Below are 26,269 nucleotides of genomic sequence, written 5' to 3'. Positions count from 1 at the left end.
GGTGAACAGTGGTCTGCTGGCTCTTTCGATTGTCAGGAAAGACACTGTCATCTTCACTGCTTCACCATTGGTCCATCTCTGTCCTGTGGGACAGTCGGTCTGACCAATTATTACCTCATCCTATGCTATTCCTTAGACCTGTGAGGAAGAGGCATGTTTTAAAAAGGTTCCCCATTGGAGTTAGGATGTATTTAGTTGCCAAACTGTGTGTGCTTAATTTAGTATTAGTGGTAATATTACAACAGTTGCATCAGCATTGGTAATAGTTGTAGCTGTTTTAACAGCTTTCAGCTGTGGAGATCAGTCTACCTGCGAATACATGATGATAGTAGGCCTATATTAACACTCCATAAGTACCTGAATCGGTACCTTTTCACTTAATTGTTTTATGAAATATTATTCCATAAATGTGAGTATCTCCTCTCACAGTCTCGCAAAGCCAGACCAAACTACAGCAAGTAGTGACCTCTCACATAACCTAAGCGTATCACAATCGTTAGTGTTTACTGCCCTCTTGTGGTCAAAGCCAGGAAATGCAATATTACATTGCATTTCACAAAAAAAATAAAAAATTAAGGGGGAAAAAACAAAAGCACATTTCTGTGTCAAATTATTTTCTAAATGTTCTATGTGACTAAAAAATTATTATTATTATTTTAAAATTATTTTCACTGGAAAAATCATAAATGGCAAAAAAAAAAAAAAAAACTCCAGTTCCGAAGTTGAGGATTTGCTGCTTCCGTTTTACATGATGGTAAACTGAATATTGATTTTGATGGTGGACTGTTATTCAGACATAACTACATATTTGTCAATTTCACATTTGGCTTAAAGACATTTTGAGGCTGCAACATACCACAATTTCAATAATAATATCTTAAGCATTATTCTCTCATATGAAAACCTTCAAAAAATTCAAATTCAATTCAGGCCAGTAAGGAGATGTACAATAGAGATTCTCTTTATTATAGTGCATTTATCAGATGTTACAAGATGAGTTTAAAAAAGCGTAAAAGGTAGTTAAGAAATACATATGCACATACCTTGTCATTTGTACAGAAACAATCTTGATAATTAAAGCTTCACATCTGAACAAAGGTAGGCGAATGATGTCAAGTTTAAATACATGTTCTCAAAGAATATAATAAACATTTGTATTTCTTGCTGAATACCAGATGATGTCACTTATCCTATAACCTCTACAGATGTTTAGAAATACCAATACCAACAATGTCCGGACAAAGAAAGCCCAAAAGAATAGTTGATAAGTCACTGTTCAAGAAAATACCTAAAAATGTCCAGTTGTAGAAAAACACAAAAAAAAAATGGGAAAAATGAATTTCCCTTTAGAGGTCAGTGTGATATTATGACCTTAGCGTCATCCTCACTCAGAAGGGTCGTGCACAGTTCAAGATTGGTTTCTTAGTAATTGCAGGAACCTTTGGGATCAATGGTTTTGTGGGAAACTATTGTTACTGGGTTAACTGATGCACTTGCACATTTTATCTGTCTGCTGGTGTAGAGCAATGGGAATGGTTATTGTCTGTGAGTTAGTTGCAAAGGCTGATGGGTAAAATGCCGTCTTCACATAAGCCGGTGCAGGCTGATGGGGCCATGCAAATGGCATTAGAGACTTAAGGTAAATACCTCCAGGGGGAAGCGCCCAGGCTACATGCAGGAAAAACACCATAACGCCTGAAGCATTGAGGAAGCATTTACAGTGCTGAGTCATACAGCGGTCCAGTACAAACACTTCCAATTCAACTGTACCGTCTATTACAGCGCTGACAATTTGTTCAAGAGCATGTGTCCTCTGGAAAACAGGAGCGGGCGGCCAAACACAATGAGCCCTTTCTGAACTAATTGGTCCAATTTCACTCAAAAATACTGCACACCTGGTTACGACAGCTTATGCCAAAGTAAACCAGGTCATGCGTGCATCAACAATAACGTTAAAAAATAATAATATAATAATAATAAAATAGAAAACAGACCCTAAACCAAAGAACTACGTACAAAAGAAAATAAGACTATCAGTAAATAAAGAGCTAAGAGTAGGAGCAACTCTAAAAAGGCCTCGCTGTTCCAATGGACTGGATGTAGCTTAAACCCACACATCCACCAACGACATGGTAGCAATACTCAACACATCTCCACATACGTAAACAGGACACAATTATTGCCTTTTCTAGACCCAGTCAAGATGGATCTTTTAATCCTGTGGGTTTGAAAAACAAGGCCCCATGAAAACAAATATCCATCAGAGGGATATATTTCAGAGGTGGCACTGAATCAAATTTTTAAAAGCTAAAACAAAAAAGGGAAAAGGACCTATAGTATACAGACTTCAGAATTGCGACTCAAAATTCAGCTAAATTAAACAAAGACAATTATCCGGTGGTTTAACTGTAGCAGAGAAAACTCCTAATTATCAAAAGAATGAACTTATTTGAGGTGTCAGGTATTTTATTGTATCAAACAAGACATGGGTTACACTGTGGTATACGCTATGTCTTTTTAGGGTAATTTATTATTTGTTATATAAAAAGGCCTTATTGATAATATCAGATGTAAAACCTGTGGAGACCAGTGCCTTTGTGCTGACACTGAAGGAATGAGGTGCTTGAGAATCGACTGTTCAATGCACAGCAGGGTTGCTCCCACTCAGCTCTCTCTCACACACACACACACACACACACACACACACACACACACACACACACACACACACACACACACACACACACACACACACTTACTCATCCAAAAATACTTGTCCAAACACACCCATACAGTACACAGATGCAGGGGAGCACTGGGCTAAGGTCCAACGCTCCTGATGAAAGAGGGGAAAAACGAGACCGGGACCAGTGCAGTGTTTCCCATCACACTGCAGACCGAGATGACAGACAGGAGGTGGAGTGACGCTTCATTTTGCGTTCTTTAACTGGTTTGACAGCCAGTCGAGACCCTCGTAGAGACCATCTCCACTGGTGGCACACGTGGCCTGGATATACCAGTTACGTTGGCGCAGGGTGTGCAAGCCCAGCTTATCTGTGAGCTCAGCGGCATTCATCGCATTGGGCAAATCCTAAAAGAGCCGAAAAACACAACACTTAATTAACGAGTAGAGAAAAAGGCAACCAACATCCTCTGTTAAGGTTTGCACAGATCACTTTAAGACTACTTGCAAATCAGCAATTTCATTATTTAGGGTGGAGTAGGCCTGTAGGTCCACTGAAAAAAAATCTGGTATTTTACACAGCTTACGGCCTCCACACATATCCTGCGTCTACCTCTGGAGCGCGTCGCGTTACCTTACTGCTGCCTCTCTCGGACTTTTCTCGGACACACATGCAACGTCTCAGCAGTTGCTGCTGCTGCAGCGCTGCTTCTAAAAGCCCTATCTTTCTACATAGAGTTTTCATAGATAATTCCCATTAAAAATGAAGTTCTTTCATGTCATCTATGATGCATATGATTTATATTGAGTCTGGACAGTAATCCGTGCGCCCCATTGCCATTTTTTTTCTTTTTTTTGGCCATATTTTCGCTTGTTGGAAGTTTTATTTTGAAGGGGACACACCAGGAAATGGTGAAACTACAGCGAAAGATGCCAGTATGAAGTCAATGCGACTCTCAGCAGAGTATTTCAAAAATCACTTTACTGATTTATACGGGAGAGAGAGGGGGGTGTGGTCGGGGAAGAAGAAGGCCGTAGACACAGATAAAGCAACGGAAAACTGTTGCGCTCATCATGATCTTTTTTATTTCTTCACTATATTGGATCTCTATATGTGTCATTTATCCAAAAATGAAATGCCAGAACTAATTGAAAATTAGGTTTTAAATCCCTCGGATTTTGATTGCACAATTAAATCGTGAAATAAAGGGATTATTCGCGTATACGACTGAGGGATGTTTTATTTTGAAATAAACACACCGGGTAAACGTGTAACTAGAGTGAATGCTGCTGGTATGACTGTCAGCAGAGTATTTCTCTATCAGTTAAAGCAAAGAGACGCGAGAGAGACGCGCTGCTCTCAGAAAAAAATAGGCGAGCCTCCTGAGGTGAAGGGGAGCGTCGCTGCAGACGTGCCTCCGACGCGCCTCAGCAGTGCGTCTGAGGTTGGATGTGTGCTCGCTCTACGTTGATTTCACAGTCTGTGACAAAAAGTCAGACGCAGACGCGAGGTAGACGCGCAGTAGAGGTAGGATGTGTGTGGGGGCCGTTAGGCTGTGTAAACAGTATTGTTGCTAGCTACGGTGGGCCCTCTTTGTCTACTTATCAGTTTACAAAGCCTAGGCTGTGTATTAAAACTGGATTTTTTTTTTCTCTCCAGCACACAGTACAGATGGTTAGCGGATCGTGAAGAGATATTCAATGATTTTGACAAGCACTTTCAAGAACCAATGACTCCACCTTTAAATGGACAAAACACAGTAGAGTGCAGAAATAGTAGTAGTCAAATCCTGTGAACATAAACTAAAGGCCATTGAAGGGTTCCAGGGTTTCCCATGGTAATGATGCGCGATTATTTAAGGAGAGTCGCACAAATTCACCTGTTTGTTGGCGAACACAAGCAGCACGGCATCCCTCAACTCATCCTCAGCCAGCATTCGCATCAGCTCGTCCCTCGCTTCACCAGCTCGCTCCATGTCATTACTGTCTATTACAAAGATAAGGCCTGGAAATAGAAAGGAGGAGAGCTTTGTTTGAAGGAAGTGGATACAAATCTCTACATGTAACATAAGATGCAACCAACAGTGGGCTTAGCAGGGTACCCCAAGGAATCTCCAAGTTACTTATTTAAGACTTTGTAATGCCATTTAAATTGAAATCTTATGCCAACATCAAGGCCATACTGGCAAAAATAGGAAGAATATAATGGAAAATTCTGAGGCATTTAAGGTACTTTTACTCTTTACTGATATTAATATACTCACATTGATATACTGTACCAATAGCTTTGTGAAGTGTATGTATACTCTTAATAAGAACATGTAAAAGTGCTTTTTGTCACGTTACAACCTTTATCCAAGTATTTATTTCATCCTACAAAATGGGGCAATCAAAAATGTAAGACCTTTGTAAAGGATGTTCAATATTTTGTCAGTTAAATTCAATGCTTTTAAGGCCTGATTTTGAGAATATTATATTCAATGCTTTTTTAATGCTTTTTAACAGACTTCTGAGAAGCGTCAAGAAGACTCCCACCTTGTGTGTTTTGGTAGTAATGTCTCCACAGTGGCCTGATCTTGTCCTGACCGCCGACATCCCACACTGTGAAACAGATGTTCTTGTATTCTACCGTCTCAACATTAAAACCTGGGGATGGAGGGAAAAACAAAGAGATAGACAAAAGAAGAAAGAATGATTATTTGTTGTTGTTGTCACGCTGCATGGTCTTGCAAAGATATATGGCATTGTTGGTGGTAAGCTATGCATTTCTCATGCAGGAGAGGACTCACCAATGGTTGGGATTGTTGTAACAATTTCTCCCAGTTTGAGCTTGTACAGGATGGTGGTCTTTCCAGCCGCATCAAGTCCGACCATCAGAATCCTCATTTCTTTCTTGCCGAACAATTTAGAAAACAGACTACTGAAATTCCCCATTTTGGTTTACCTGCAGAAGGACAAACAGTATTGAGTGAGCACTATACAAAATGGGGATAACACATTGTAAACAATGGCACAGATATTATCAAAGGGTTAATGTTCCAGATTTTAAAGTTAATGTTGCCTGAACTGTGACTTAAAGATTTTAACTTTAAGTCTCACTGTGTTAGGAAAAGCTTGCAGTGTTGCTATAGACAGCAGGGGATTGAACCACCAAAGAGTGCCCTACTCGCTTAGCCACAGCCGCCCAGTGGCTAACTACAGTGTGAAGAGACTTTAACTCCTAATAACATCTTTATTTTGCAGAAGTGGTCAGTGAAGGGATCACATATAAGCTTTATGTCACAATTCTGTTATGTTTCTCAACCTAACACCACAGGCTTATAAAAGGTATTTAAAGATGTTTACACAATGTCTATTGTTGACATGCCTCAGCTTGTTCTTCTCATTTGTGTGTTAAATGTGCAGGTTAAGAGAGCAATAGAGATAAGCACCAGTAAAAAAAGAGAGTCATTTAGAAAGAGGAAGATGGTTACTAAGAGGACAAAATGTCCAACAGCGTTGGATACTGGACAATTGCATCTATGGTCAGTGAAAAAAATGTATATCACTGCCCTTCCTACAACTTCCGCTTGCATAATCTTGGCTGACAATGCAAAATGACCAGGCTTAAACTTCACTTGTTGAAGCTGTATAGGAAATGTTATCACAGTGTCCACTGTAGTGCAGAAACTAACAATGGATTTCTTTATCAATTAAAAATCAATTAGATAAACAATGTCTGCGGTAATAGCCATCATTCTGTGCATCAGAAATTTTTTGTTTTTGAAATCATCAAAATGACATTGTTGCAGACAATTAAAGAAAATGAATGAAGGCTGGTCCGATTATTTTATTTGAACTGAACTGCACAAGCAAGTTAAAATTGTGAAAGTTCCAACACATTTAACAAGTACACAACTGAACTAACAGTGTTTCCCCTAACATTATACAGGCCTGGCGGCCGAGACTCCCGCCAGGCCAACAGCAGCCTGACTTTTTTTATTTTATTTTTTTTATAAATCAATCTTTCATTGATTCCGTAATAATCATTTGCGCGCGTCTGCGCGGCACTGTCAGTCTACCCCTCCTGTGCGGCTGTCTTTACAACCTCTCGTTTGATCATCCCATCAGCTGATCTGTGTGTCTGCGCGCGGCGCGATGCACGTGTGCATTCGGTGCGCACTTGTTAAACACGGAAGCCAACGAGCAGGAGCATGACTAGCAAGCAAACGCTGAACTAGTGGCGAAAATAAAACCAGCGCCTGCGCTATGGAGATATTAAGGACTCAGTAACAGGGACGTTGAACAGGAAAAAGTGCTGAGCAAAACTTAGAAAGTTAAAATCGCTACGTCGCCATGGCAACACAACCAATCTGTATCAACAGCAGAGACAGAGCAGAAAAAAACGGCATGCACACGTTTCAGTAAGTTTACAGAAGTGCCACACTGCTACTGCCTTTGACATTCTCAGAGAGAAAAGCATTAATTTATTTTCGAGGGAAATATTTATTTATTGTTTAAACTGTTAAGTTATCTTGAAAACAGCAGGCTATTGTAGACCTACAAGCTTTATTTCTTTGTATTTTCAATTAGGGATGTCCATGGTTAACTGGTTAACCGTTAACCGTTAAGAAGATCTTTAACCGGTTAATACTAAAGGTTAAACGGTTAAAAAAATTAAATAATCTTAATTTCTCTGAAATCCGGACTCTTATTTTGATATCGCTAAACCGGATGTAAGAATGCCAACTGTCGGTAAAGAATGAAACGAGAAGTGTAGGCTACGCTCAACTTTATAATAGGTCCATATGGTACGCTCCCAGTCACGACTTATGGTCACATTACAACACTCCCGTGTCATATGTTTCTATAATTTAATTAACAGCGTGGGCTCCCGCTATCTTAACATAGCGCTAGCATTAGCCTTCTTGAGGTGGATGCTGTCCTGCATCTATCACCGTCTCAGTGAGTGTGTGAGGGAGTGACAGACAGCCAGACAGTGAGTGTCCGCCCCCTGCACAAACATAGGTCTGCCATGATTGTGTGCCAGGATCAATAGCGAAAATCTGTCATAAACAAAAGCGTTAAGGATCATTATGCAGTACTGATAACATCGGAGCTTATCAATATTACGGTCTTTCAAAATGTTGCCCCGTGCTCAGCACTACTTAGCACCGGGTTTCGGTGGGCTACCCATCCCCTAAGCCTGTGTGTGTGTGTGTGTGTAAATGTCCCTTTCAGTCTCTTATTGCACTTTCTGCTCCTACATTCGCATACTAGACCTCTTCTCACAACAGACAAAGGTGCCGTGTGAATGTCAAAATGTAGGCATTTAAATTGGCTACTGGTGCCTGAATTGTTTTTAAATTAATATGCCGGTCCTTGGAACAAAAAAAGGTCGGGAGCACTGCTATAATGCTTCATGTATTTCACTATAAATAGGCTACATTAAATCTTAACGGTTAACCGGTTAATAACTGTTAATTCTGGTGGTTAACCGGTTAAAGAAAAAATTCTAAATGGCCATCCCTATTTTCAATTCTACTTTATTTTTATGTTTTAAATTGAGGAATAGGCTAGATGAAATATAATGGTTGGAATAGGGAATTTGCCTTATGTAGCACACATGTTGATAGGCTAATCATGATGTGTAGCCTATGTTAATTAATTTATTTTCAACAAGGCTAATTGCCTAAAAAATAAATAAATAATTTTTTCGGTAGGCTAGCTTCAAGGTTAGGTGATTCAGATTATTCCAGAAATGAGTCCTAAGGACCTGTCTATATTAGATCTTAGTGTTTATTGTTTTTTATTGAAATCCACGTGTTTTTCTTCAATAGTTTACATGGCTTGTGTCTCCAAATTATTACAGGAAATAATTATAGGCAGGACATATGACATATGTTTATAGAGCACAACATTTATCAGATTTCGCCTCTCAAAGTGCACCAGATTGATGCATTTAACTTTAAAAGGATAAAGTTTTCTTCTGCAGGGGCATGCCCCCAGAACCCCCTAGAAGGTCCATTCTCACCCAGCAGGATTAGGGCCCTATGATTTCCGCGATAATGAAAACGCGGACGGAATCGGGCAATAAAAACGGAATCTGCTTGTTAACACGGAATGTCACGGAATTCGCCATTATTTTGGTGAAATTCAATTTCTAAGGCAAACAACACGGTTGAAATTAAAGCAGAACTAGGGAGGAATTTTGGTTTGGCGACATCTAAAGACCAAACTACTGCCGTGAAAAGTAGAGCCTGGCTGCAGGATCGCTAATCTGTCTATTCAATGTTTACTTATGAATGTATCCATGTACGTAACTCTGACATGTACATAACTTAATTTATTGTTAATAATATGGTCAGTTTATAAATTCGGCACATGATTAAAGCATCTAAAAGCACGTAATCATGTTAAACGTTTACTGTTTTTAAGTTATTAATGCCACTCGCTCCCGCAGATACACAGCACAGGGAGGTCTTATATTCAGCCATTGCTAAAGGGAGTGTTGTATTATGGAACGGCCGCTGTGGTACGAAATTCCAGTCTCAACAATGTTTCCTACACGCAATTATAACTCTAGCGTCTACAGCCCGTTGTTTTCATGTAGTGTAACTTGTGTAATGTGTTACATTATTCAGCTGTTGCCGTGATGTCGGCTAACGCTGATGCTAATGTTAACTAACTCTCCGTCGCACAATAGACTGTAGGTTGGTGTTGCAGCCCGCTGTTGGGTGAAGCGCTGTCCCACAGGTAAAAGCCATGGACTTATAGAGCCTTGTCCAATTTTCACTCAAGTCCAGCTTCTTGCAAAGTTAATAAGGATTTTATTATTTATGTAAAAATAATATTTAATGTTTCACTTGAAGCACAAAATGAATGGCTTTATTTTCTGTTATAGCCACATTTGTTTTTTCGCTTTTTTTAAGCACTAAAAACAGTGCAATGTTGTGATGTATTTTAAATTAAGCATTATATCTGATTAAATTGTTAGAATATTATTTGTTCGCAATAATTAGACACTCGTTCTGATGACGAAATGAGTGTTAATTGTAAAAAAACGGAAGTCATGAGATTAAAACGGAAAAAACGGAATTTGTGAAAATAAAACGGAATTTGGAAAAAAAATTAACGGATTTCCTAGGGCCCTACAGGATCTAAAAATCCTGTGAGAAACACCACACGTACTGAATGTGAAAGCATAACCCTATACCCTCATTCTTAACGGGCTGTCAAAAGAGGCTCATCCCAAATGGGGTTCGTTTTGGTCAATTTCTTCTAGAAATTTGATACGCACGCGGCGCGCATACTCTTCATCAGCTCTTACCACCGGGCCTAAAAAAAAATCTAGGGGAAACACTGACTAACTTGTAGGATCCACGGCTAGGACGGAGCATTGAGCATTATGTTATAATCTGAAGCAATTCAAAGGTTTTGAAGAGAAAAAAAGTCTAAAACAAAAGCATAGTCTGCTATTCTTGTTCCAACTTTCTGAACAGTGCAACTTATGCCCACCCTAGGTGGCAAGTAAAATACTGTCGTTATACAACCAAACTGACTCCACCCGAATTATACGTGGAGCACTCAACGTTTACCTCAACAGGGCTCACAGTGTGTCACTCACAATGCAAATTTTCATGGATTGATTGAATCCTTGTTCATTGTCAACTTCATACTTGGCAGTTGGCAGGCATTCAGACCTAAGATTCACCTCGCAATGAGACGCAGCTACAACTGCTCGCATCGAGCTGGCCTGGACGTTCTAAAACTGGACCTGACCTGCCGATTTGACATGTCAAATCTTTGGTGACTGCTTGCAACGCGCTGCAACGAGCAGTTCACTCTGCTTCGACTTCTCCCCCGCGACGTTCTAAAACCGTCTTTCAAACACAATGGTATCATTGCTGGCATTCCCCAGTAATTATTTGAAAGGAACAATATAAAAGGTCAACGATAGAGGGGAACAGAAAAAGAAAAGAGATCTTGGAAACTTTGACACAATACTTGTAAGCAGAAAGTGACTTTCTGAATAAATTAGAGAAAAAAAGTAATAATTTCTTCTGTTCACCTGAAAACAACTAAGGTCTTAATGAAGACAACATGTTATTCTCCTGCTACCTAGCATGCAGCGCCATTACCACGTAGTACCACAGCAATGAGACAAAATGAGAAATTTTAAGAAATTAATATATTTTAATCTATAATATTTTACAGTTTAGCCTCTTAAAGGGTTTTCTGAAAATGTGTTAAAGCAATATTTTGTTGTTTTATGACCTGCATTAATATTAGAATACATGTCTGTACTGGTACAATCCTAAAAAACTTATGGGTTAGGCTAGCCTCCAGTTTCAGACAAATGATGACATGCTGCTGTCAAATAATTGCTTCCGTTGTGATTAAACAGGAATGACAGGTTCCTTCATTCTGACACAGCAAGGCACAAGAGGCATTACTTAACGGTTTTAGGAAAATAAGGGAGAATGCAATATGGAAGAATATTTCTTTGGTTCAACATGTATTATCAATGAAATGTAAAATTGACAGGCTGATTTTGTTAAAAAATTGCACTATAGCTGGATTATAAGAGCAGATACCCACAGGTAATGCCAATTGACATATGGAGTTAATACAATAAAGGACATCATGTGTTTTGCAATGCACTAATCAGGGTTCCTACAGCGTAAGGCAAGTTAGATTTAAGACTTTCTAAGATGTAATAAAAACAAAGACTGATTGTACAATAAAACTGATTGCAGAGACAAATGATTGGTAATAATAATAATGTGACACATTAATGTCGCCATGTATAATAATGAGATCACGATCTGTGATGTTATTCGTTAATTATTTAAAAAATTAATTCTTAACAATTATTTCTGAACTTTTTAATGTTAAAGTGACGTCAGAAACAATGACTGTCATAGCATTTTTAAGAATTTTAAAGGATTGATTGAAGACATTTTAATACAAATGTAGGCCTTATTTTTAGATGAATGAATGACTTGTTATGTGTCCGTAAACAATTGACACGAAAATAGTAACGTTCGCGTGTTTACTATGTTCTTATTTTGAGTTGTCTGAATTCAATTGTACGGATATTCAAAGCGATCTTTGCTAAGTAAATAATTGAATAAATACTGATTATTAATGAGCTGACGTTAGCCATGAAGCAGGAAGGGGTGTTCGGCATTAGCCTGCTAGCCCGGCTATGTTTCAGGAATCATAGAAGATGAACACTAACTCTACAGCGCAAAGAAGAAAATAAACACAAAAGTCGAGCCTGACGGAAACATTCGCCGGCAAATATTAAGCAGGAGTTTATAGTCAGAGATAAAAATGTTTATACGTGTCATAAGCTAACATAGCCGTGCTAAATTTAAACTGCTAAGGAAACAGCTAGCGTACTAGGTCCAGGATTCAAGCATAGACAATTTACAACAAACTAACACTGAAGACGTTAACAGGTGCTTCCTCTACACCCGTATTGACATGAAAGTAAGACCTTTGACACACTGATGTTATATGTTTTTAAATAATTGCCGTACCTTTGCTTACGGTTCTCGTCCCTTTCTCACTGCTGCTGCTCCGAAAACAAAATGGCGTTTTTCCGGCGACGTCGTATTCTTCTTCGTCATCAGTTCTGCATCTTCTTCTTCATGGTATTTTATGGCGGTTTCAAATGTCGAAAGGTTGCATTGGCGCTGGCAAATAGTGTGGATAGGTTGCAAAAGTGCAGGGGTATCGAACAGGCTACTAAATAATAATAATAATAATAATAATAATAATAATAATAATAATAATAATAATAATAATAATAATAATAATAATAATAATAATAATAATAATAATAATAATAATAATAATAATAATAATAATGATAATAATAATAATAATCAGCTGAACTTCTCAGCAAAGTACCTTTAAATAATAATTGCTATCATTATGAAGTATTTGAGTTTGGGGGGTCATTCAAGCTGTAGGTTAATTATCATAGGCTATAATCGATATTTTATGAGAAAGTAGGCTACTTTCTGTGCATTTGATTTCAAGGTTCCGACAGAACAAACACGTGTAATGCCTTTTTTCATTGAACTTCTACCTATAGGACCTACTTACTATTCCTATAGGCTACTATAACCTACCTACTATACTTCAACTTCTTATAGGCCTATCTCATAGGTAGCTTACATATTTAATTAACTGCTTACAAAAGTGTCTTTGACCTGGATGTTTGGAAGATGGACAGTCACAGGGCACTGTCTTAATTATGGTCACAACGTGTCAGGCAAATCTTTTTGAATTTGATTAGCTGATCGTTAGAATTATTATCTCCAACTCATTTTTGTAATGGATTAGTCCTAATCGCTGTCAAAGTCATGCTGATACTCTGACTCCAATATCTAAATTGTGAGGATTTGCTGCCCATCTCTGCTTGATAACATAGTAGAGTGAATATATTTGGGTGTTAGTTAGAGCAAAACAAAATATTTGAATACATTTGGCCTTTTATCTATGATGTAGCCTATTTGTATAGACCAAATTATTAATAAAGCAAAACTCTTTAGATTCGTCCATAATGAATACAATCCATAGCTTTCACCCATAGGTACAAGTCTTGTGTATTCTTAATTGTAAATTTCTTCAGCCTTGATCTGACATTGTTTCACTCCATAGGCCTAAAATCCATTTGTGTTCCCAGATTGAATTTCTGTATTAAATCCACTAGATGGGGCTCCATTCATTATTGTTTTTTCCATTATGTTTGAAAGAACATGGGGTTTGTAGTCATTTTAGAATAGGCTACAGGGCGTTTCATAATATACAGGTTTACCTATGTCCTTTAATCTCAGACTTAATGGATCATTTACTTCTTGACTAAAGGGTTCTCTGTTTGGATTTTTTTTTTCAAAATCTAGCTGCCTAGGACTATAATTTTGCATTTTATTTTAGCATACTTCTCAAATAAAAACATTTTCTTTCTGCTTTCTCCTCTGTCAGGGACCACACCTGTTGGTCAAAGACACTTCAGAGTGGATGTATGCCACTGTGGGTTAAACTTGGGGTCTTCTTGGGACAATGCATAAATGATAGGCTATCTGAGTGGAAAGTATAGGCCTATTAGTGGATAGGCTACGAGTTGAGACCGACTGACAGACTGAAATAAGATATTTTTTTTCAAATGCCTGCAGTTTCCCTGAACAGGGCTCGAGCTGAGGTGTGGATTCCAGTTTGTAACCAGGGCGGCTGGGCACCTGGACATCCTTTTGATTGGAACCCAGGTCTATTCTCAATATTATGCCTTCATCAGGTAAACTCGCTCGTTTTGCAGCTCCGACCACCTGAGTGGTGTAACAGTGGGAGGGAACAGAAAATAACATTATTGAGAGAGAATCCAATGAGGGCGCAGCAGGATGATGATGCCCCCCCTCCTGCTCAAAGGGCCCTGCCTCCCAGCGGAGTGGACCACTGGGCCTGGTGCACTGGATTGAAAGTCTGCGTGCATGTAGGGCCCCTTAAAGAGATGCGCCGAGCAGACGGCACAGACTTTCTCCGTTGAAGAATCAGCGAGATGAAGAGCAGCACCAACCCGGCATCATGCGCTCCAGGCTCCCACGGACCGCCTGCCTATTGCGACTGATAGCCCTCAGCATCCTTCTCTCACACACTGCAGCTTATTTTGGGTCAGCCGATTTTCTTTTCACTTCTGCCAATCACATTCAATGATTGCATTTGTCCTATAATTTCAATACACCGCTATTCCACCAAAATTAGCAGGTAGGCCTAGGTCTTATTCGCGGGGTTTTAAACGCAGGTAAACCCGCGAAAAATAAGCGAGAAGAGATAATAACAACAACCTTTAACAATTTAAGTCAAACTTCGCACGCCTAATTGTGCACAAACTAATTATTTTACCTGGATTCTTTTTATGTTGCCTAACTTTAATTATTTAAAACGTTCTTCTTATAGCTTGTAGGCCTATTATTTATTGTTTAAAATGACTGACAGACGAAATAACATTTTCAGGTGGCAAGGATGAGTAAGGAAAAGTGTCCACTCGTAAATTTGGTAATTGTCACACATTTTTGTTAGGTCTAATGGCAGCAGCTTAATGGCTGGAGAACATTTCCCGTAATAGCCTGCGTAAATCTAGCCTTTAGACTCTAGACTCTAGAGCTAAGTTTATTTCATAGGAATAGGGTAGGCCTATAGCCTACATTCCCTTAGTCCACGGTTTAGGCTACTTAGTCTACAAAAGCAGCTCACCTGAATTTTCCTAAAGTTTTTTTCTTCCTTTTCACTCCCAGGCTGACAGGTCGTGAACCCTTGGTGTTTTTACCGGCTCCGTTTTCAAATGAAGCTCCGACAGGCAAGGCGCACCTGAAGCAGTGCGAGCAGATGACCCTGACGCGGCGGCAGAAGAGACTCTGTCGCAGGGAGCCTGGTTTGGCCGAAACGCTGCGGGAGTCGGTGCGCCTCAGCCTCCTGGAGTGCCGCTATCAGTTCAGGAATGAGCGCTGGAACTGCAGTATGGACGGCCGGGGAAGCCTCCTGAAAAGAGGTAAGCCATAACTTCAACTCTAGGGCTTTTTGCAGTTATAGCACCCAGGTGAGCAGTCATACAGAGAGCCCAGTGCAAGGTTCGAACCCGAGACTATCCTGCTATGCGTTTTTTAAATCTTTATTTCTCTGTATTCCTAGGTGAAACAGGTGCATATGCTGCCCGATTTTGTCTCATACTCACTTAGATGCATTATACGTTTGATGGGTGATTTGGTATCTATCTATCTATCTATCTATCTATCTATCTATCTATCTATCTATCTATCTATCTATCTATCTATCTATCGTTTATATTCAGTTAAGCTGTTACAAAAGTTATGGGCCAAGACTGGAGACAGTCATATATCATGATTCTGACTCAATCAATACAATCATCATATTGATAGTTTATTATTATTATTATTATTATTATTATTATTATTATTAATAATAATAATAATAATAATAATAATAATAATAATAATAATAATAGTAATAGTGAGATTCAAAATAGTATTTATTTTGTCAACAGTCTCACACAGGGATGTGATCAAATCTCTCACTTCTAAAGTAGCCAAATGTTTCAAACATACATTTTCATAAAATCATGTTAACTCCAATAAATATATGTTGTCAGTCTGTTTAAGTATAAAAAGCAAAATACATTTTAGACGTTTTATTTTTGTTTTTATTGGTCGTTACCGCCCTATAATCACAAAACCTTAAAGCAAATGTATCGAGTATTTCCTTGCCGCTTCACTGATTTTCCAAGATGGAAATGAGCTTTAACCAGTGTTTAGTCGTGCTGCATCTGGATGGCTGTGTGACGAATCGACTGTGCTCTATGTTGTTTAATGGCAGTCATTCCAGCAGCTGCATCATCAAAGCATTTGTGACAATGACACGAGGCGAAACTCCTTTCTCTTTAATTTTCTGTTAAATAAGATGTTCTGCCTTGTCCCTTTACGTAGCCTTATACATTGCCTGAAAAAAGTTTTCCAAAAGTTGTATACTTGGATACATTTTGTTGTTGTTGTTGTTACAACCATTGATTAGCTAAACTTAAAAAAAGGGTTAAACGATACTAAGTTACCTTATTGCATATAGTACCACGCAGGTCTGCTGTGCACAGAAAATGCTTTAGGATCCTCCTGGCTTTATGCATATGGATCTGTGTGTGGGTGAACACGAACAGGTCAGCATAGAGATAATGAGGGAGTAGAAAGCCCAAGAAATGTGGTGTGGTGCAGAGTGCTCAAGCCCCGTGGTTATTTTTATCTCGGGAAAGCGCCCATTCCCAGAGGAAAAGGGTGGCGGTGATTACCCACTTTCATCTGAGAAAATCCTTCCTAGTCAAAATAATAATTAATTGGATCAAAATATACCCTGGCGACGGCTCTGGGTGAAGCAAATAACAGTGTGTAACCAAAAGAAAAAGGTCAGAGGAGGAACTATGACACAAGAAAAACTTGCAGAATAATGCTGAGGTTGTAGTAAACCATGACAACGTAGTGAGCTCTTTGTAAACATTAAGCCCACAGTGGCGCAGGCAGAAGACATTTTGATGTTTAAAATGAGGAATTAATTCCCGAATCTAATCAAAAAGTATGCACTCACAACACATTGTATTTTATACCACAAATACTTCCTGCATTCAAAGCTGTATATACATCTCTTCCAGCATTCAAGGAGACTGCCTTCCTACTGGCGGTGTCCTCTGCGGCGCTGACCCACGCGCTCGCCAAGGCTTGCAGCTCGGGCCGAATGGAGAGGTGCACGTGTGACGACTCCCCCGGCATCCAGCACAGAGAAGCGTGGCAGTGGGGGGTCTGCGGTGACAACCTCAAGTACAGCACCAGGTTCCTCAAGAAGTTCCTCGGCCAGAAGAGGGTCAGCAAGGACCTGAGGGCCCAGATCGACGCACACAACATCAACGTCGGAATTCGGGTGAGTGTAGTAGACCCAAATAAAAGCAATAACATTATTATCAAACTCGCTGCATGACGAAGTTGCCACCCAGGCCCAAAGGCATCGAAACCAGCACCTACACCTAACACCTGAGCCACACTTTGCCCAATTAGATGGGCTGCAATTTTTCACAACACAATTACACCTCTCTGACACACTCCCGCGCCATCAAGAGGATACAGAAATTGTAATCCTCACCTGCATTTTTTTCTAACAGTGCCAGCCAGACAAACACAAACGCCCCCCTTATAACGCTGCCGTCGTTGGCCTTGGTGGATAATACGGAGGAATGGAGGGGGGTGAGGCAGTGTGGCGGGGAGAGACAAGGCGGCTGTGGGATCGTCGGGAGCCAGGTGTTCTCAGGCATGATAAAGCTTGCTGTGCGGGCCCAACAGAAAATTAAAGGTCTCTCACGTCGTAGAGAACGATTATAACCGTGGCCTCTTTTTTTTAATATACGAGCGAGCGTTTTTTTCCACTCAATGGATCGCTGCGTGCTCTTCATAAATCCACCTAATGTTCATAACCACCACTGTGTGTATGTGTGTGTGTGTGTGTGTGTGTAGCTCTGAAATAGCAGGCCCCAGGGTCCCACTCCTTGTAGCTCACACCTAGACAGAGCCAGAGACGGTGGAGACACAAAGAAAGAAAGAAAGAATAAAAGAAAAAAAAACGCAACAGGAAGAACTTAGAGAAACTATCTTATCTCATCTTTTACTGAGTTAAATGTTTCCTTCAGTTAACAACAATGTGGCCAAGAAAAAGACCACAAACCGCGTTAACAAAACATGAAGTGGTCGGCACCCCCACTCACCTCTCAATAATGGTGTTTGAAGCCCCTGAGGGGTTCATACCTGCAAAGGGAGGAACTGAGCAGAACTTTTCAACCCAGAAGTACCCTCTGGCTCCCTCTGTATGACCTGTCTCCGGCCCCGGCCAAGACAGCAGCTCTCAAGCTGAGTGATCGCGTATCTCATCACTGACCACCATCAAACCCGGTGAACTTTTAACCTGAATTAAAGGGGCACCATCACAAACCGCTGCTGCTTAATTTCTCTTGGCACTTCTTTCTTGCACATAAATTCTTATCAATGTTTTCCATGAGCAGGCATGTACAAAAACAGGGTGGAGAGATTCCACCGTCTGCACTGTTTGTCACCTCTGCCTCGGGCTTTAGGGAAGAGAGGCAGGAGAGAGAGGAGCAGACAGCAGAGCTAGTTTCAACACATTTTGGTGGGGGGGAGAGAAGAAAAAAAATTGCAAAGAGCTGTCCAAGTGAGAAATGGGAGGAAAATGAAATACGACATGCTGAACACTAGTCCCTCCTCCCCCCCCACCCCTCAATCCATTATGTCAAAAAGTTTTGACTGAGTTGGGCTAAAGGCACACTATCTGCAGCAGACCACCACCCCTAACCCCCCTATACCCACCCCTGTAGGAAACTGTCTTACTCCTGTCCAGATAGACCTCCCAGATAAGAGGGCCAGGTAATGAATCAAACTGAAGGAACTGACATCTCATCTTCTCCTTTTTTTTCTTCTCTCTCCTCTCTCAGGCAGTGAAGAGCGGGCTGAAAACCACCTGCAAGTGTCATGGCGTCTCGGGCTCTTGTGCTGTGCGGACTTGCTGGAAGCAGCTGTCTCCCTTCCACGACACCGGGCGGCTGCTGAAGTTCCGCTACGACACGGCGGTGCGCGTGCTGAGCGTCACCAACGCCGCCACCGGGGAGACGGAGCTGGCGGGGCCCCGTCGCCACGGCAACAGCCTGCGCACCACCGACCTGGTGTTCCTGGAGGACTCCCCCAGCTTCTGCAGGGCCTCGCGCTACTCGCCGGGCACGGGCGGACGCTCCTGCGCCAAAGACACCAGCTGCCAGAGTCTGTGCTGCGGCCGCGGCTACAACACCGCCATGCGTCTCACCAGCCTCTCCTGCCACTGCCAGGTGCGCTGGTGCTGCCACGTGGAGTGCCAGACGTGCGTCCGAGAGGAGGAGGTGTACACCTGCAAAAACACATAGCGAAATGGACCAGATAGGAGTAATACAGGGCAACTGTGCTCAACAGACCTGGGGATCACCTGACACATCTGACATGGCTGCACTGTAAGCGCCCATTGACAGTCCACTGAGGAATCTCCAACATCAAGAGAAAAGATCGCCCAGTCTGACCCCGCATGTTATTTTGGGGAGGAACCATACACTTGTAACATTATGATATTTGCTAGATGGTTATATGCTATAGTCATCGATTTACTTGCTGTAGATGAGGATGCTTTTTAAACTACTCCGCTTCTCTCTCGCTGGATGCACTGAAATGCCCACTCTGCTGTGGACGGAGGGAAATGAGCTCTTAAAAAAAAACTGGTACTGGACTGAACTGGATGTCGCCAGCAGTGCGACATCAAACCCCACGTTTGAGGGGGAGCAATGACTGCAACTTTATTGTATTATAATTGATTTGGCCCCTTTCCACTTGACTATTTATTGTATCAGTCATTGTGTCTGCCTGTCGTACTGCTGCTTTATACTTTAACCTTCCTTTAATGCAGTTTTGCCACTGAGGCTAAAAATGGCCTTGAAAGCAATCCACCTGTCTGTCTTTCTGTCTGCTGTGTTCAGTTCATTTTTGATTAAAAAAGCACTTAAGTTGCTCTTGCTACATATGATACAAAGCGTATAATTATTCATAGAAGTTAAAGAGACAAAGGTTATGTCTAAATATATGTTTAAATAGAATCACTGGAAGCTCTAAGGGGTGGTCGATGCCGCCGATATACATTGTAACTCTACATGCATTAACAGGGTTATTGTGTAAAGAAACAAGCTGGGTTTCAGTTGCTCTTATGGAAATGTCTATGGAAATGTCTACATGTAGCCTAATGTGTGCTCTACTGAACAAAAGGGAAACACCCCGGGATACTAGTGAGGGAAACACCAAACAATGTCTTTCAAAAGGCAAAGAATGAAAAACCCTTAATTTCCTAACATACCAGCCGTCCCCTTGTGTTTTGTTCTACTCATAGAAGCCCACACTATGTTATACTTTCAAGTTTCAAATTGCCCGATTGAACCATTTGGTATAATTTAGCCACATCTTTGTTCCGAGCCTTGCCTTTGAAGTAGGCTAATCGTTCTCCTTATTTTCCCAAATGGCTAATCAAAGAAAATCGCGATGTTTATTCCCTCATCCTTACATCTGAGACAACCCTTTAAGTGTCCATGTGTGCGGGTCGAAAGTGTACGTGGGACCCAAAAAGGTTATTTGTTTTGTTTGAGTGGTTCTGAACTGTACACAATATGCATATAACTCATGTCAGGGCTCCAGGCGCATGACAACGGGGAATCGGAATTTTTCTACCTCACTTAATCTTTTGGCAAATATCAGTAAGATTTATGAGCTGTGCAGAGTTATGTCCTATCCTTTTGTGTTTGTTTTAAAGATCATATGTTAAGATTGTTGTACAGTTCTTTTGAATTTGGTAATATATATATATATATCCATATTTCAAAAGCAAATGTGTTTGTTTTTGTTTGTTGCATTACGTTCTTATTTAAAATAAATAAGATTAATAAATGAACCCACATTTGTAAGAACTATGTGTTTTGTTGCGCCCTCACACACGTGCACACACACACACACACACACACACACACTCCACACGCAGGCGAGGGCAATGCACCTGCCTCTAAGCCCTGTGCCCTGCGTGTGTTGAGCAAAAATTAAAACCCACTTCCTGCTGATACTGCCCTGCCCTCCTTTTCATCTGAAAGGACTGTGGTCTCACTGCATCATCCCTAAACCGCCCCAGTAAAAGGCAAGGGCCGGGTGGGTGGAGGGCACGCTTACAGGTGTTGTGCCTCCAGCCAGTACACCAGACCGCATTTACAAATCATACTGACGACGATGACAAAAGTGATGACTCACAAGCGTGATGTGTATTACACAGAGTTTGACCCCCAATTCACCATAAAGAAAGCAACGAAGAAGAGCAGTTTACGTGCTATTATCCCTGAATCATAACTTTCCACTTATGTGCAAGGCATCAGTGATCCTACAGAGTACAGAGGTCCATTGTTTGAAGTATTTAGAATGTGTGTACCGCCGCTTTTGATGTTGCTCTCTAATTACCATGATTATACATTATTATTCCTTATTAGAACATCAACCAAAGAACCAAAGTATTCCAGTGAACTTATAGGACAATTTCAATTTTGTTTCTGTTTTTTCTCACAGGTTTAATGACCCTAAAAATAACCATAATGATTGTACAGCATGTGGTATAGGTGAAGCACATTATCTCTCAGTGTGATGAGTATCGCTGCATGCCTCGGGGACATAAATCTGCCAAATTGATTGCGAAAAAACTTTAACTTTCGGGGGCGACTGTGGCTCAGTTGGTAGAGAGGGTCAGCTGATGATCAAAGGGTTGGAGGTTCGATCCCCGCCCTGCCACCTGTGCCATGGTTGTTGTGTCCTTGGGCAAGACACTTCACCCACCTTGCCTCGTGTGAATGTCGATAGTTAGCCTGCTATCGGTGTATGAATGTGTGTGTGAATGGTAACGTGGGAAAGGAAAACAGGTCTCCCTTGTAAAACAGTCTTCGGTCTCAATGGGATTTACCTGTATAAATAAAGGTTTAAAAAAAATAAAAATAAATATGAGATGATCTGAATGTCACTCAATTTCAACCATATTCTTTCTTTCCACATTCATGTCTGTACCAAACATTTTCAATCATGTATAGAGAAATAGGGTTACTAAATTTAATAAATACTAAATAGTCCAACTTCTAAAGTCAAATAGGCCATTTAAAAACCCACTCGATTGGCTGAAAAGGACATGGACACAAACTGAGAACAGCTGTTTTTGAGATACATGCTTTTCACTGGATGGCAGCAATATGTTTTCGTCTGTCTTTTAACAACAACATATGACCAATATAAAACTTTGCTCATATCCCTTCGCTTGCATATGAATTTCCTTTCTTAGGCAATAAAGTTGAAACCTTAAGTTCAGCGATTCATAAATACCTCAGCCATTTTTCTGAGGTCAAACAAGTTAAACACGTTAAACCTCCTGACTCACAATATCAACTCGTCATAATATAATATTGTGGATAAATATGTAACTTTATTCAAGCTATATACATTTTTTTAAAGCCACCTTCTTCTCCGCAGAGCTACGGGATAAGGAATGGGTAAGAGGAGTGTGTCGCAGGGAGCAGGGTGGACCAGGGTTGAGATATTGAGGGACATAAAGGAGAAAGATGAGGATGGAGGGATGAGATGGGATAGTTTGTGGCCCCAGGAGGCCTATCCCCTGCTGCTGCTGTTGTTGTTTTATAATGAACTCCTAAAGCCTTCATTTCCCTCACTGCCCTGAGTAGAGGGGGTGCAGTGATGGGGGCTGCTGAGTCCACAGACGGATTCGCACGCACAAGCCCCGAGGGTGGCTGCTTTGAGCAGTGTGGGGGGTTGGACGGAGCAGGGGCGCAATATGCAAGCTCCTGTATGTGTGTATGTGTGTGTTTGAAAGAGTCCTGACAGCAGACAGGCGAGGGCAGAGAGGTTTTTTGCATATATGTGCGTGCATACTTGCCATGTGCACACCTGTGGTCACTTCAGGTGGGAGTGATATGTGAGTGCGTGTTTGTAGTCTGGGTAACCTGTGCGGTGCGGGCCGTTGTATGCTGTTGCTGTTGCTGCTGGAGCTTCCCCTCTGCCACCCCGACACACTGAATGACATAGATAATGTAGGGTGACGACGCTGGAGGTAACACTATCTCTTGAGTCTGCATTGGCCTGGTTCAGGTAAAGGTTACTATGCCGGTCCGGGCTGCAACCGTTCATTGTGCTCTGATAGATGAAGATGAATTGACGAACACTGTGGCCAGGGCGTCTCTTGAGATATGTATTATTATTTGCGTTGCCTAGCAGAAAGATATTATCAAAAGCGACTTACACAAATGAGTGATGTATAAACCTGAAAGCTATGTACGAATGGTAGATGTTAACTGAAGCGGTAAAAAGGCTTGGTAGATACTTTGCTCAAGGACACAAAACGCAGTCCCGTCCTGTAATAGGAACCTCTGTGGCCCGGGGTCAAACATCTAAACTCTACAAGACTTCCATCTCTGTGGAGAAAGTACTAAGATCAGCATCAGTGCTGAACCTTAATCCCCACACCCACACATTGGCAGAGAGAAAATGAAATTATAAAGAGGATGATGAGGGGAATGGATTTGGTGCAGTTAAAAAAAACGAGAGAGAGTTGTGAATACGGCATGGGGTAGGAATTTGGAATGTGAAATGACTAATGCCATTGCTCAACCCACAACAAGAACATGCACTGCCTAGAGCTATGACAAGGCTGAGTGCATACCTCTATGGGGGGGCCAAACTCTGCAGGGCTGAGGTGGACTGGGATGGTGGCTGAGTTCCTCACAATAGCTGATGAGACGCGCGGTTGTAGAGGAATGGTGTATACACTTGTGATGCTCAATTGAGCGGGCAGCAGGGCTGAATTGATGGATTTCACCTGAGAACAGAGGGAAAGATTAGAGAAGAGCAAATTATTACAGTATGAACAGTGGTAAAAATGTAAAGCACAAGATTAAAGCAGACATTGTCTTTGGATTGAGTTAACCATTTATCTGAACAATTAATAACTTTTTATTCATATTCTCTGTTACAATATGCATCCTATGTTGGGTCTTATTTAAGCAAAAATGCTTTAATTCTTCACTAATTTAATAGTGACCATCTTTCTTTCTCTTCTACGATATCTAGCAAAATATCACTTGGTTTAGGCTGCTGGTCACACAAAACAAGCACTTTCAATATGTTGAATTTGGACCTTCATGGTCCCCAGAGGATGATAATCCTATGCCTTTTGTGAATTTTCCTTTAGCGCCATCATCAGGTCAAAAGGTGAACTTGTCCAGACACTTATAAAATTACCAGCAGTCAAATCAGTCTCAGCTGAACTTTGTATAGGCTATTAACAAATGCGTGCATGCTAACATCCATCAGCATGTTAGCTTTGTATTTGTGGGCATGTTAGAATACCTGACATTAGCATTTCGCTCCAAGCATTGTTGTGCCTGATTACAGCCTCACAAGTTGAAAATAATTTGCAAGACCTTTCAACAAACAAGCATAAAGTGAAGCAAAGACAAAAACTGAAAGTGGGCTGGATGCTTGAAGATGTGGCTTACTGCTATGGCAGCAAGATAGAGCATGGCACAGAGGACAGGGCAGCATGCTGCACAAGAGTGTTTGTGAATTGATTTGACAAAGATGCCCTGCAAATATACTGGCACCCCCCCTTGACCAGTCCATGTTGCCCTCCCCACCCCCCACCGGGGAACTCCTGGGGGAGGTTGTTCCCATGCCACTCACAGAAACACCTGGAGCACTAACAGCAGGGTTTACATTGCAGCCACTGTGATAGGACGTGATAAGACCATGCACTTTCATAACCGACTCCCCCTTCTCAATATATGGTACTCCTCTGCCTTTCTCTCAGCTGCGCACACACACACACACACACACACACACACACACACACACACACATACACTCTGTCTCTCTCTCTCTCTGACCTCCATTACAAACAAAACAAAACCTTCCCAGATCAACAATGTCCACAAGAGCAAAACACAGATAAAGGGCAGAGCAATGTGTTCTCTCAACTAGCAACAACTCTAAGAAATAAGTCTGGAACATTGTTTGTGATGATTTGGAATATCTGCAGCTACACAATTATGCCATCTGTTGGCTTCATTTTTATTTCCACAAGTCAAGTGCTCTCACTTATTAAACCATCGCTGTCATTTAAGGATTCAGTTACACGATAATGTAACTTCAAAATCTATTATCTTCAGAGATGTGGGAACTGCTCACTTTGGTTATCTGACACATGCGACTTAATCATGAGCATGTGGTCGAGAGTGGGTGCATGACTGTGCACAGTAGGCTGTCAGGTAGGGGAAGTCCAGTGTATCGTGCTCCGTGCCATGGGGCTGTTTGTGTTCCCGTCCCAGCTGAGACGTCACCCAACCACAGAGGTTGGACAGCATCTCTGGGTGTCACAGGTGGTTAAGGCTGCAGGGCAGGGCAGGGTGTGTGTGTGTGTGTGTGTGTGCATGCGTGTGTGCGTTAAGAGACAGATTCAATTAATGTGGGCACAAAGACTAAGTTTTTGGTAATAATAAACTGCACAATAAATTAATAGTTACAATATTAAGTCTGCCATTTTGCATTTGTTTGTGGTGGTTTTGCATCACTTTGTGTAAATTTGATTCGAAATCTCTTTGGAGTCATTCCGTGCATCATTTTAAGTCTGTTTGTGTTCGTTTTGCATCAGTTTTTGTAGTTGTTTTGCATCTTTTTGTGGTAATTGTGAATTTCCTCGCTGTAATTTTATGCCTCTTTGGGGATGGTTTTGCCTATCTTCTTCATTCTGTGTATCTTCGGTTGTTCCATTGACTTGACAATGGACACTCTTTACAGACTCAACATCATTAACAGGCTCTGATACTAACAAGACAACTACATAACAACAATTGCTTGCGGGACCACCTCTCTGGCCCCACCTCTGGACCCCCATTCCCACCAGAACCCATTGAGACACTGGGAGCTTCTTCTGAGTTTCTCCTGTCATCTCTGACAGGCCCTCGTTTGCTTTCATTCAGCGTCTCATCAAGGCTTCAAAGACAGGGTGGCTCATCTCCCTCGGGGGGGTGAGTGAGAAGATCAGCGTGCCTTCAAAAAAAATGACTGGTATCCAAAAATTGTTGACCCGAGGCGATTTTTGCTCCTCGTAATTGGCTTCTTGGCTCTGTCTGTTTTTGGCAATCATTGGATTTATGATGTATTATATTGCCTGGAAAACACCATTAAGTACATGGCGTAGAAGTGATTCAATAACACTATATCACTTTCTTTTGATGAACAAAACAGTGTTATTGAAGGGGTTAGTCCCTGAGTGCTTCTTCTACCAAACATTCACTCTGCTGCCAAGTCGTCTAACCGGGACAGGGAGACTGATCCGGTGCTACATTTTGTTTGGTTCCGGCTCAAGCCCTAAAAAAAG

General features: G+C 41.2%; 2 protein-coding genes across 2 annotated transcripts; one reads left to right on the top strand and one right to left on the bottom strand.

Annotated features, from left to right (window-relative positions):
* Positions 1-945: 945 nt before the first annotated feature.
* arf2a (ARF GTPase 2a) lies at positions 946-12,280 on the bottom strand. The gene is made up of 5 exons (XM_080044079.1): positions 12,211-12,280; positions 5,473-5,627; positions 5,219-5,329; positions 4,564-4,688; positions 946-3,091 (listed from the first exon to the last, which is right to left on the bottom strand). The coding sequence occupies exons 2-5, from the start codon at positions 5,615-5,617 to the stop codon at positions 2,930-2,932; spliced, it is 543 nt and encodes a 180-aa protein (XP_079900205.1). The 5' UTR covers positions 5,618-5,627; positions 12,211-12,280; the 3' UTR covers positions 946-2,929.
* A 1,866-nt stretch (positions 12,281-14,146) lies between these two features.
* wnt9b (wingless-type MMTV integration site family, member 9B) lies at positions 14,147-20,747 on the top strand. Its single transcript, XM_080043535.1, has 4 exons — positions 14,147-14,346; positions 14,971-15,224; positions 16,887-17,152; positions 18,729-20,747. The coding sequence occupies exons 1-4, from the start codon at positions 14,261-14,263 to the stop codon at positions 19,188-19,190; spliced, it is 1,068 nt and encodes a 355-aa protein (XP_079899661.1). The 5' UTR covers positions 14,147-14,260; the 3' UTR covers positions 19,191-20,747.
* The last annotated feature ends 5,522 nt before the right edge of the window (positions 20,748-26,269 follow it).

This window comes from Ammodytes marinus, assembly GCF_949987685.1.
Source record: "Ammodytes marinus genome assembly, chromosome: 16".
Classification (NCBI taxonomy): domain Eukaryota; kingdom Metazoa; phylum Chordata; class Actinopteri; order Uranoscopiformes; family Ammodytidae; genus Ammodytes; species Ammodytes marinus.
This window is presented reverse-complemented; position numbering and strand designations above follow the sequence as displayed.